Here is a 13,440-nt window from a genome sequence, read left to right on the forward strand (position 1 = left end):
GTGAGAGACGGAACGAGAGAAAAGAGAGTGACAGGGAGGAGAGCAGGAGGAGGGTCTGGAAAGCTGTCCCACACACATACACACGCACACACACACACACACACACACACACACACATGCAGACACTTCTACACAAGTGAAGCCCAGGAGAGTACAGGTAAGTCTCGTGTCTCCTTTGCTGATGATGAATTTGTTGTAATATCTTCACAGCTTCCTGCAACACCTGTTGAATTTTACTGGCTGTATATCGAGTGTAGCCATCTGGGAAGAAAGCATGTGTTTATCTTCTGTCTGTATGTCTGGTGTGTCATAAATATTTTGCTCGGCTCATGGAGGCTCTTCCTGACTACGCTGGAGATAAACAGGAGTTGCCGGGTGGCAGCTGTTCTCAGATCAGTGATAAGCTTTGGGTCAGTTACTGTTTGTGTTTTTGCTGTGTCTGTTCTCAGGACAGTAGCACTGAGTATTAATATGTGTTCGTCTGTGTGTGTGTGTGTGTGTGTGTGTGTGTGTGTGTGTTCTGCATGCTCATTCCTAGCCTAGCCCTGAGAAAACGAACAGTTTCTTTGTCCCGCCAGTGTGTGTATGTGTGTATGAGAGAGAGATACACACACACAGAGAGAGAGAGAGAGAAAGCTGGCTCAGTGCCTTTCCTCCAGTCAGTACAAAGCACCAGATACTGTATATGTGTGTGTGTGTGTGTGTGTGTGTGTGTGTGTGTGTGTGTGTGTGTGTGTAAGGTCAGTAACAGAACCAGGTACATTAGCATCTTGTGTGTGTGTGTGTGTGTGTGTGTGTGTGTGTGTGTGTGTGTGTGTGTGTCTGTGTGTGTCACAGGTCAGAGCCAGGTACATTAGCATCATGACTCTGTGTGTGTGTGTGTGTGTGTGTGTGTGTGTGTGTGTGCGTGTGCGCGTGTGTGTGTCACAGGTCAGAACCAGGTACATTAGCATCATGACTCTGTATGTGTGTGTGTGTGTGTGTGCGTGTGTGTGTCACAGGTCAGAACCAGGTACATTAGCATCATGACTCTGTATGTGTGTGTGTGTGTGTGTGTGTGCGTGTGTGTGTCACAGGTCAGAACCAGGTACATTAGCATCACGACTCTGTATGTGTGTGTGTGTGTGTGTGTGTGTGTGTGTGTGTGTCACAGGTCAGAACCAGGTACATTAGCATCACGACTCTGTATGTGTGTGTGTGTGTGTGTGTGCGCGTGTGTGTGTCACAGGTCAGAACCAGGTACATTAGCATCATGACTCTGTATGTGTGTGTGTGTGTGAATGGTGTGCAGTAACGGTAGAGTGTTTTTGTGTATTAGTTGCAGGCGTATCTTAGCAACCATAATGACTTAAACACTACAGCAGGCAGACGGTCCACTGAGCATCTGCTTCCGCCCCGTATCACCTTCATCACTCCCCTGTGTTTCTGTGCTCAATACCTGCATCAGTAAACAAGCTCAGGTCCAGCCACACCGGGGCTTCTGTCTGTCCCAGTAACGCTCTTCTTAATGTGTTCGGTGTAAACGTGTTTTAATGTGACGTACACACACCTAATAAGAAATCCAGAGGATGGGCTCTGGACAGACATTTCTCCACATAAACACCACCTGTAAAGGAGAATTTGGCTGCGCTGGGAGCTTCCCGATTTCACACTGAGACGGGGGCGGAGTGAAGGAGTGTTCGGGTGTGTCTAAAAATGACTGACAAGAGGAAAATTCTGGACCTTTTTTTCCTCAGGTTTTCCTCAGAACACTTCATCACGCAGTAGGGCTGGGCGATTAGACGGAAACATCATATCGTGATACACACTACAATATGTATCACGATATACAGGTAATATTTAAACAATAATTTACTTAAAACTTAAAATGAAGCTGAAAACGGTAAACGCTGTAATAATTTGAGCAAATTCTAAGAACAAATAAAAAAATCATTTGTACAATTTGAAAAGTGAAAGAGGAAGACGAGAGAGAAGAAAAAACGGCCTGAAAGTGAAAACAGTGAACTCGGCGGCAAACATTTAAATAAACAGTGTTCTCTGTTTACGCTTTCAAACTTTTTGTTTACCTTCGACATTCTGGCACAAACCTCTCGTGTGGGCGGGGCTTAAGAGCGGTTTACTCCCATTGGCTAGTGAGATTTTGATCGACAGCTCGAGCGTCCAGCTGAGGAGGATGATGATGATGATGATGATGACGACGATGGCGCTCCGTGCCGCTCCTGAGAGCTCATCTTGAAAAAAAAAAATAGTCGTATCAGACTACCCAAACCTCAAATATTAATTACGAACGAATACACTGACTAAGCAAGTAAGTAATGTCCACTACAAAGTACTACTTTTAGAACTCGCACCACTGAAGTCTTTACTTCCTGGTCAGGGAGCTGTCGAGACAAATCTCACTAGCCAATGAGAGTAGAGTAAATTGCCGTTAAGCCCCGCCCATACATCACATCTGTGCCAGAAGGCAGCGCGTTCATAAACCACGATGAGCGGACAGGAAGCTTAGAAAACTGTTAACGCAGAACGCTGTTTATTTAAATGTTTTTCTTCTTTTTGTTCGTTTCCTGAAACGTTACGTTTGAAATTTTTGGCCCGAATTTAATTCCATAAACAGGTAGCTACAGTCTGCTCTTGTTCAAAAAGGAGCAGCAAACTTCTAACATTAAAGATGTTTTATCAATTTTAGGTTGTTTTTTTCTCTCCCTCTCCTAGTGTAGTAGTGTATAGTGTATATGTTTATTTAGGGTAGGTTAAGAAACACATCTTGGTGGCTTTAGTTCTGGCAGAATGAGCACATACTATACGTTATATATACGTTATACGTATATGTTCAATTCAATTCAATTCAATTGGATTTGTTTAGCGCTTTTAACTATGAATATTGTCTCAAAGCGGCTTTACGGAAATATATAAACACAGGATGCGGATTTTAAGCGTGTGAATTTATCTCTATTGAGCGAGACGGTGGTGACGGTGGTGAGGAAAAACTCCCTGAGATGATACGAGGGAGAAACCTTGAGAGGAACCGGACTCGGAAGGGAACCCGTCCTCATCTGGGTAACACCGGATAGTGTGAGAGTAAAAGAAAGTTCGTTATGGTGTTTATATGAAGTCTGTTTGTTGAACTAGTCCACTGTTCACTAAAGGAGACCCGAGTGTAGAACTGCATGCGGTAATCACAGTCCCGAGGCCTTCGCTGCAACCGTATTCCCAGCGACCACAGCGAGAACGTCCGTGTCGAATTGACGTCCAAAACCATTTCCACGGTACTTCAAGCGGTACCGTCCTCATCAGTCTCCAGAATGTAGCCTCCAGTTGATGAGAGCTCCATCCAGAGGTGGGGCATCAGGATGGATCAGGCACGGTTCATTCGGCAGGGCTGTCAGTTTGAACAAATATACCCGATATAATCCCTTGTATAAATTTCCTGGAAATGTTCGCTTTGTTCTAAAACCGATAATTTACTTTGTATCTGACATGCACGTAAGCTGTCTTGCTACTGGGGACATGCACATTGTACACACTCTTATTAATGGCGTAAATTCTTCTTGGTTCTTTGTGTCCTTGCTTTTGCTCTTAGGTAGTATGTACCATCATCAGTAAGCTTTTCAGAAGCCTGGAACTCGGCGCTTTGGTTATCTGTCACCATCACGGACAAGCCGAGGCATGCTGGTTATCACGAGCTCTCTGAACATTACCGGCAAGGAATGCCATCTTTACAGAGTAACCCCCAAATTATTTTTCGAGGCATTTACAGGTGCTTGAAAGGGGCTTTTTGTGTGTGTGTGTGTGTGTGTGTGTGCGCAAAAGTGCGTGAGTCAGGCCATTGTGAATGCCTGAATGAGATCCAGGCCCAGCAGGCAGTAATGGATCCAGGAGATAAAAGCAAAGTCTGTCATAAACCACAGTCATTCACCATGTCGTCATACACACACACACATACACACATAGACTATTACACTGTAACATGAATACTTTTAAATCAGCGATATCAGACAAGAGAACGGAAACATCGCAAACGGTAAAGGTGCGTAAAACAGACCGGTCCAGATCATTAGCTGAAGTTAATGGGCTTGTATAGGCCGAGCCCTTTTGGCAGCGTGAATTCATGAGTGTGTGAATAAAAACAAATAGCTGGAGAGCAAACAGCTTAGCTCACCGCACAGACATGTATTTCTGCTTCACAAAACTGATAAGGCTCCAACACTCACGGTGAGAAATGACCTCCACTGTTTACCTTATGGCTTTCCCGATGGGTTCTGATACAAGAACGCTGGCGGACTTTGAGAAAAAGATCAACACCGCAGGTGCGGTTTTTACATTTAAGGATCTGCTGATTGAGATTCGAACCAGTCATATCGATTCATACCGTGATTACAGAAGGTTAAATCCAGAACCCTTAAGGATTCTCTGGCTTGTCCCGATCAATTGAGAACCCTTAACTATCCCAAGAACCCTTGAGGAACCCGTATCAATGGTGTTATAATGCAGACTGCGTAATGCGATGCTGTCGTGGGGTCTTCAGCAGAACTTGAACACCAAAGTACCGTACAAAAGATAGAAATTATATCACTGAAATGAGCAAAAATTAAGTAACAAACTCATTCAAACAAGACAAAGTGCACACCATGGCATCACACATGTTAAATTCATACACGCTACCTGATAAATGAGGGTTAAATTCGCCAGACGCAGGTTAACTCATTCGAAGGTAACTCTATCTGTGTGAATCTGCGTGTTCTATGTATGTTCCTGGTGTCCGAAAAGACAGGAACCGATGAGAATACAGTATGTTGAAGAAATACTGTATGGCGAATGAATATGTAGGGCATAAGAGACGATGTTACTGCTGCCGTCTCATATGTCCAGGGTCCCCAGGTTGACCCTCGGCTTGGCTTACACCTTATATCTGTGTGGAGCTTGGGTTACACAGTCTCCCTGAGGGTTTCTTCTGGGTTCTCGGGTTTCCTGCAACCTCCCCAGATGTGTCAGTAGGTAGACTGGCGACGCTGAGGTGTGAATGAGTGGGTGAGAGTGTGTTTAGCCCATGCAGGGTGTATTCCCGCTTCACACCGCAACCCTGACCAGGATAACAGGATTACTATACGTGCTGTTATAGAGAAATAATCAATGACAGGATGAAGAGTTTGCGAGCGGTAATATGTACTGTGAGAAGAACAAATCCAAACGTTTCAGGATCCTACACCCTGGAATGGTGTCCATTTCTGGGCACCATGAACACACACAGCTTCACACCTAGCGGTCATTTAGAGTAGATAATCCACCTACCGGATTTTGGGAGGTCAGCGGAAACCAGAGAACCCCAAGGAAACCCAGACAGACACAGGAGAACACGCAAAACTCTACACAGACAGAAACCTGAGCTCAGGGTCGAACCAGGAATCCTGGAGATGTGAGGCAGCAACGTTCACCGTGCCGCCTTGAAAAATCCAAATTGTTGTCCAAACAGTTAACAAAGAATGAGATAATGTTAACATTTGCTAGCGAATCTGTTCACACACCTATATAGGTCATTAGAAACTAGCTTTTATTTTCATTTCGAATGGTTCCATGCTTAACCGTAGAGCTGTGAACACGATCCTTGTTTAAAGATGTTTGAGTTTGGGTACCGAAACAGCCTTTGACCTTTGAATTGTAGGCTCAAAGTAATAAATGTTAATGGCTGCCATCAGTGGTCCCATCTCCTGATGGCATATCTCAACAAAGCAGCCGTTCTTCACTCTCTGACACCAGAGAGCGCTGATCTGACGCCCATTGTGGTCGAGTGCTTGAGTCGATTGTCTTTTGCTTAGGGATCACGGCACAAAGAGGAGCTCCGATGCTCCTGTGTCTGATCTCACGAAACGCCGGAAGAACCTCACTCTCTCTAAGCTTTAAATGCTTTTAACAGGGTATGAAAAGAGGTGATCACGATAAACGTCATCTCCGTAACTCACATGGCCTCAGGCTCAGGTTCAACAGGATACGGCAGACCACAGTGCAGGTTAGAGGTCATTTACGCCCCGGTGGATTGTTTTCTTTCTTTTTTTTTTCCTTAACTTGAAACTCTGCCTCTAAATGCATGGATCTCCGTGATTAAGATTGATTAAATCAAAGGGCTTAGCACTTTTCTGGCACATTCTTGGGGCGCGTTCGGCTTTGGATTCGAAACCCTCCCTGCTTTCATGATAAGGGATAAAGCTTTGTCATGTTTCAGTCTTTAATTGGGCGACACCTTGTTCCTTTTGACCCCCCACCCCACCCCCCCCCCACCCCCTTCCTTCTCCTTGCTGTTAATCCAAGAGGAAATGTCTGTTGTATTGTGTATTTATTACACGAGTAGGAAATTCGTCCCGTTCTTTCCACTGGTAATTCAGTGGGAGTGGTGTCATTCCAAAACGATGAAAAAATGAATGCTAATATGTTTAGCTTAACACGACGCAGAGCCGTATTCGTCACACCCGAAGAGTTCAGATAATAATGCTTCCTGATACATCATGTACTATTGCTTCCTCGGTCTAACAGCTCACAACCCTTTCTGTTTTAGGTGGGAGTGCATTGAACGGAGTTCATCTCGATATCCTAGTGAAGTCAAATCTTCAGGCTCATTCTGGAGAAACCATCTGCTTAGGTCTGCATCGTCTCATCGGACCTAATCTGAACAGAACAAACAAGCCCAACGTCGAGTCTGACACTGATTGAGAGAACACACAGGGTTTAACGAAGCCACCCAAGGAGACTTCGGTCAGTAATGTGAGAACATAGAGGGACTATTACAGCAAGTCGCTGTTTATAATAGGAACAGAAGGTATAAAGACTAATAAACCCTTGTTGAAATGGGAATTATTTGAACAGTGACACTCAGACATTCGTCTGACCTTTCCAGTGAATAGTGCTTTCATGCTCTAATGAAATTACAGCAAGCTACAGTACGTCACCTTTCTTTAGAGACATTGTTGGTGCGTGTAGCTTTTGAGAAGCGTGACCTGCCTGGTGGAGACTCTGATATACGAGCAGGGGAGTGTTTGGGGACTGAAAGAAGAAAGAAAGGAAGAGAAATGTCTGGATCGCCGAGGAAAAACAAACCCGAGAAAAAGAACAGTGGATGGTGTTTCGGCTTTTACCGGATCTGCGGTGGAGCACATCGCAAATTGTGAAATTGCTTTTTGGCGGCTTTCCATTGGAACTGGTCCAAGGTGCATCTAAAGGAATCTCCCAGGATTTCGCTTTAGAGTTATAGTGTGTGGCATCGAAAGTAAAAGTGTATCTCTGTCTTGCTGCTTAACGGACTGTCCTCAAAAGGACTCAAAGGCTGAAGCTCTAAGTCAGATTTTTTGTTGTTGTTTTTGCGTTGAAAAAAGAGCAGCACTTGGAACCCTCCCTTCTGGCCATCCTGACCACCCATTAGGCACAAACCTTTAGTCAAGTCTAGGCACGCAGGAAAACCGGACCCTCCAGACCAAAAACCTTTGCTTTTTTTTTAATCCCTTGAAGTAGCCACTCTTGAGCGAGGAGATGGAAAGAGGACACGACCCAGTCAGGAGAGGGATCAGCTGGGCTGGACACGGTACCACGACTCATGGTACCACGATCTCATGTGAGGAAAGCACAGACAGGACCGGAGCTGATTCCTGGGAAAAGGAGAGGAACAACTGGGTCAAAGCGAAGCCTCTGCTGACCTCCAGCACTGGTCGCCCAGCGCGGAAAACGAGTAAATATTTACTTCAAGTTTCTTGTTTATTACCTCTTAGATGGCCAGCTTGCAACACGACAAAATGCCTTTGTAACGAAATACAGGTTCGGTCGAAACATTTGTAAATCCTGTAACATGGTTGGTCTGTTTAGGACAGAATAGTAGGAGGAAATCTATAGTACTTACTCATGTATCTCAGTTTCAGCACTAGTGTAGTTAGTGTGGTTTGCGTTATAAATGTAAGGGGGTTAAACTGGTGCACTGGAATAAATCAGATCAGCGATCAAAAACATGCTGTTTTGTTAAAATGAAATGGAAGACGTGTAGAACACGACGTAAACAAAACAAAACAAAACAAAAAAAACAACAACAACAATGGGTTAAGATTTTGCCCTGGCAAAAGTTTATTACGTCACTAGGGAAATTTGTTTGGAAAACGGACTTCCGGTCTGGATTGCTTGTTTGTGTTTGGACGTCAGTCATTTTATAGACACGATATCAGATCCTGGGGGCGGAGCTTCGTGAACACCGACGGGACATCATCTTGAAGGGAAAAAAAAATAAGAGAGACTAATCTTACCTGATGCATTTTTAACATCAAGATGATATGGTCCAGTGCTGGATTTCTTCTAGTTTCCTACAGTTGGATGGATATGTCATTATCAGCAAAAAAAAAAAAACAGAAAAGAAGTCACATGTGTGGTTGACAGGAATGCGGACAGAGAACAGATCACCATCCCCACACCCTCGCTGGTCAAACTTCAGAGCGTGTTAAATATTAACATCTGTTTCCTCGTGGCCGAAAGGCACATTTTCTGTTCTGTAATGCTGTAATGGCCCTCGGTCTCCCGTGCCGCAGAACCGCTGACCGTAATGCGGGCGCCAAAAAGAGTTAGCTGGAAGGAATCGTGATCAGGAACGCAGATGGACGCTCGCCTTCGACGCATTCACGCCTGCGTGGGTGTCGTGCAGATGGGGAAAGCGTTAAACGCAGCCCTGCGTCATACACATCGTGCAGCTGTTATCGGACAGCTGTGATTGACAGCTGTTGTATTTCACTCTCGAGTCGGTTCCTGAGTGTAACATGCGGGATGTGAAGAAGAACAGATCGTTCATGTAATCGTGTTATACTGGTCCGAGGCAGTTTCCAGAATATAGACGCGATGACAAACTTAAACGACGGGTCTGAGAAAACACATGCGTAAACACTCTATTTCTCTCTCGGTCCCTGGCTCCTTGTTCTATTTGGAATAATATGTTTACACAGTGTAGCATATAGCGTATAAACCTGTCGTGTTTCCCAACTCCGTCTCATGTTTTGGCCTTTGTCCAGACTTTTAAACACATTAAACAGACCCGACATTTAGCCAAGCGATTCAGAAAAACAACCCCGACCTGGCTGCTTGACTTAAAGTGAACGGGACTTTAAAGGAATGTGTTTCTAATTATGAGTCAAACCCCTCATAAGTGGAATAGTCCAGATGAACCGAGTCTGTTTTCATAAGCAAACCCTGGTGCATCTGAGAATTAGATCTTAGATTAGAAAACGCAGAAGGAAGTAAACATAGCGACATCTGATTCACAGCTGCATCTTCTCAATTTAGCTTTGTTAAAGTAAAGTTCGATTTTTTTTCGTGTTTAGGAACGCATGGGGAAAACCCTAAGTAACATTTCTTTTTTCTTCAACTTTACACACACACACACACACACACACACACACACACACACACACACACACACACACACACACACACACACACACGCACGCATACATGTGGAATCCTGTGGGAGTGGGTCTGGTGAAGGACAACATCCGACAGGATAATCTGACCTCTGATCCTTAGCCCTCAGGCGGCAGTGCTCCCAGTGCTCCGTTTTTAAGGAAGAGTTCTCCCTCCACCCACATTCTAGACTGACTACTGCACCACTGCCTAGGGCTCATAGAGTTCCCCCCCATCACTTAATCTCTCTCTCTCTCTCTCTCTCTCTCTCTCTCTCTATCACACACACACGCACACACACACTCTCCAGGCCCTCTTCACTTATCATCACCGTGTCTCACCTGTCTCACCATTACTTTCCAGTTCTCTCTCTCTCTCTCTCTCTCTCTCTCTCTCTCTCTCTCTCTCTCTCTCTTGCTTTCTCTCTCAGAGGAGGAAGTTCCTTTCCCTTCCTGAAAGCTTCATGTGAAGTCAAGTGGCACAGAGTTAAACAACTAATCACTGCAAACTACTGCCATTCAGTCTGTATCTAGCTCTTAACCCTAGTAGCTCTTAAGCAGGGACATTAACCCTCAAAGGCTCAATCTCAGAGTCGCACTGAGTCCTGTTTCCTGTGGGTTAAATCGGATGAAACCGCCTGCCGAAACAAATAGATGTAAATGTAAATTCCAACCCTAAACCAAACAATGATAATCCCAAGAATCCTTGGATAGAATCCTTTCTATCCAATCATTTCTACACAGTCAGTTCTAGCTGTATTTAACCCTAACACTTATATCACAACCCCAACACTTACATTAAACCCAACAATTAATCCCGTTAATGCAGAATAATCCCAATCCCTAACCAGCTCTGTGTCCTAAATATAATAACCACATACCCATCTCTCATACCCAACACTAATAATCTCAATCCCAACCCCATCTCTAAACCCTAAGACAAATCATCTCACTCCCAACCCCATTTCTAAACCCTAACACTGACAATCTCAATCCCAACCCCATCTCTAAACCCTAACACTGACAATCTCAATCCCAACCCCATCTCTAAACCCTAACACTAATAATCTCAATCTCAACCCCATCTCTAAACCCTAACACTAATAATCTCAATCCCAAACCCATTTCTAAACCCTAACACTGACAATCTCAATCCCAACCCCATCTCTAAACCATAACACTAATAATCTCAATAGCAACCCCATCTCTAAACCCTAACACTAATAATCTCAATCCCAACCCCATTTCTAAACCCTAACACTGACAATCTCAATCCCAACCCCATCTCTAAACCATAACACTAATAATCTCAATAGCAACCCCATCTCTAAACCCTAACACTGACAATCTCAATCCCAACCCCATCTCTAAACCATAACACTAATAATCTCAATCCCAACCCCATTTCTAAACCCTAACTCTAACAATCTCAATCCCAACCCCATCTCTAAACCATAACACTAATAATCTCAATAGCAACCCCATCTCTAAACCCTAACACTGACAATCTCAATCCCAACCCCATCTCTAAACCATAACACTAATAATCTCAATCCCAACCCCATTTCTAAACCCTAACTCTAACAATCTCAATCCCAACCCCATCTCTAAACCATAACACTAATAATCTCAATAGCAACCCCATTTCTAAACCCTAACACTAATAATCTCAATCCCAACCCCATCTCTAAACCCTAACACTAATAATCTCAATCCCAACCCCATCTCTATACCCTAACACTAATAATCTCAATCCCAACCCCATCTCTAAACCCTAAGACAAATCATCTCAATCCCAACCCCATCTTTAAACCCTAACACTAATAATTCCAATCCCAACCCCATCTCTAAACCCTAACACTAATAATCTCAATCCCAACCCCATTTCTAAACCCTAACTCTAACAATCTCAATCCCAACCCCATCTCTAAACCATAACACTAATAATCTCAATAGCAACCCCATTTCTAAACCCTAACACTAATAATCTCAATCCCAACCCCATCTCTAAACCCTAACACTAATAATCTCAATCCCAACCCCATCTCTATACCCTAACACTAATAATCTCAATCCCAACCCCATCTCTAAACCCTAAGACAAATCATCTCAATCCCAACCCCATCTTTAAACCCTAACACTAATAATTCCAATCCCAACCCCATCTCTAAACCCTAACACTAATAATCTCAATCCCAAACCCATCTCTAAACCCTAACACTAATAATCTCAATCCCAACCCCATCTCTAAACCATAACACTAATAATCTCAATAGCAACCCCATCTCTAAACCCTAACACTAATAATTCCAATCCCATTTCTAAACCCTAACTCAAATAATCTCAATTCCGTCCAAATCTCTAAACCCTAACACTAATAATCTCAATCCCAACCCCATCTCTAAACCGTAACACTAATAATCTCAATCTCAACCCCATCTCTAAACCCTAACACTGACAATCTCAATCCCAACCCCATCTCTAAACCCTAACACTAATAATCTCAATCCCAAACCCATCTCTAAACCCTAACACTAATAATCTCAATCCCAACCCCATTTCTAAACCCTAACACTGACAATCTCAATCCCAACCCCATCTCTAAACCATAACACTAATAATCTCAATAGCAACCCCATCTCTAAACCCTAACACTAATAATCTCAATCCCAACCCCATTTCTAAACCCTAACACTGACAATCTCAATCCCAACCCCATCTCTAAACCATAACACTAATAATCTCAATAGCAACCCCATCTCTAAACCCTAACACTGACAATCTCAATCCCAACCCCATCTCTAAACCATAACACTAATAATCTCAATCCCAACCCCATTTCTAAACCCTAACTCTAACAATCTCAATCCCAACCCCATCTCTAAACCATAACACTAATAATCTCAATAGCAACCCCATCTCTAAACCCTAACACTGACAATCTCAATCCCAACCCCATCTCTAAACCATAACACTAATAATCTCAATCCCAACCCCATTTCTAAACCCTAACTCTAACAATCTCAATCCCAACCCCATCTCTAAACCATAACACTAATAATCTCAATAGCAACCCCATTTCTAAACCCTAACACTAATAATCTCAATCCCAACCCCATCTCTAAACCCTAACACTAATAATCTCAATCCCAACCCCATCTCTATACCCTAACACTAATAATCTCAATCCCAACCCCATCTCTAAACCCTAAGACAAATCATCTCAATCCCAACCCCATCTTTAAACCCTAACACTAATAATTCCAATCCCAACCCCATCTCTAAACCCTAACACTAATAATCTCAATCCCAACCCCATTTCTAAACCCTAACTCTAACAATCTCAATCCCAACCCCATCTCTAAACCATAACACTAATAATCTCAATAGCAACCCCATTTCTAAACCCTAACACTAATAATCTCAATCCCAACCCCATCTCTAAACCCTAACACTAATAATCTCAATCCCAACCCCATCTCTATACCCTAACACTAATAATCTCAATCCCAACCCCATCTCTAAACCCTAAGACAAATCATCTCAATCCCAACCCCATCTTTAAACCCTAACACTAATAATTCCAATCCCAACCCCATCTCTAAACCCTAACACTAATAATCTCAATCCCAAACCCATCTCTAAACCCTAACACTAATAATCTCAATCCCAACCCCATCTCTAAACCATAACACTAATAATCTCAATAGCAACCCCATCTCTAAACCCTAACACTAATAATTCCAATCCCATTTCTAAACCCTAACTCAAATAATCTCAATTCCGTCCAAATCTCTAAACCCTAACACTAATAATCTCAATCCCAACCCCATCTCTAAACCGTAACACTAATAATCTCAATCTCAACCCCATCTCTAAACCCTAACACTGACAATCTCAATCCCAACCCCATCTCTAAACCCTAACTCAAATAATCTCAATTCCATCTCTAAACCATAACACTAATAATTTCAATCCCAACCCCATCTCTAAACCATAACACTAATAATCTCAATCCCAACCCCAT

At 43.3% G+C, this 13,440-nt stretch overlaps 1 protein-coding gene across 2 annotated transcripts in view; it reads left to right on the forward strand.

Moving 5' to 3' along the window:
* Positions 1-13,440, forward strand: part of LOC108275070 (synaptopodin) — a 74,652-nt gene that overhangs the window by 44,938 nt on the left and 16,274 nt on the right. The window contains exons 1-2 of one of the 2 annotated variants that reach the window (XM_017485637.3): positions 20-157; positions 6,548-7,711. In XM_017485637.3, the coding sequence (XP_017341126.1) occupies positions 7,516-7,711 (196 nt within the window). In that variant the 5' untranslated portion in view covers positions 20-157; positions 6,548-7,515. Of the gene's footprint in view, positions 1-19; positions 158-6,547; positions 7,712-13,440 lie in introns of those variants that run through there. The other variant, XM_047159826.2, reaches the window with a different exon arrangement.

This window comes from Ictalurus punctatus, chromosome 14, assembly GCF_001660625.3.
Source record: "Ictalurus punctatus breed USDA103 chromosome 14, Coco_2.0, whole genome shotgun sequence".
Lineage (NCBI taxonomy): Eukaryota > Metazoa > Chordata > Actinopteri > Siluriformes > Ictaluridae > Ictalurus > Ictalurus punctatus.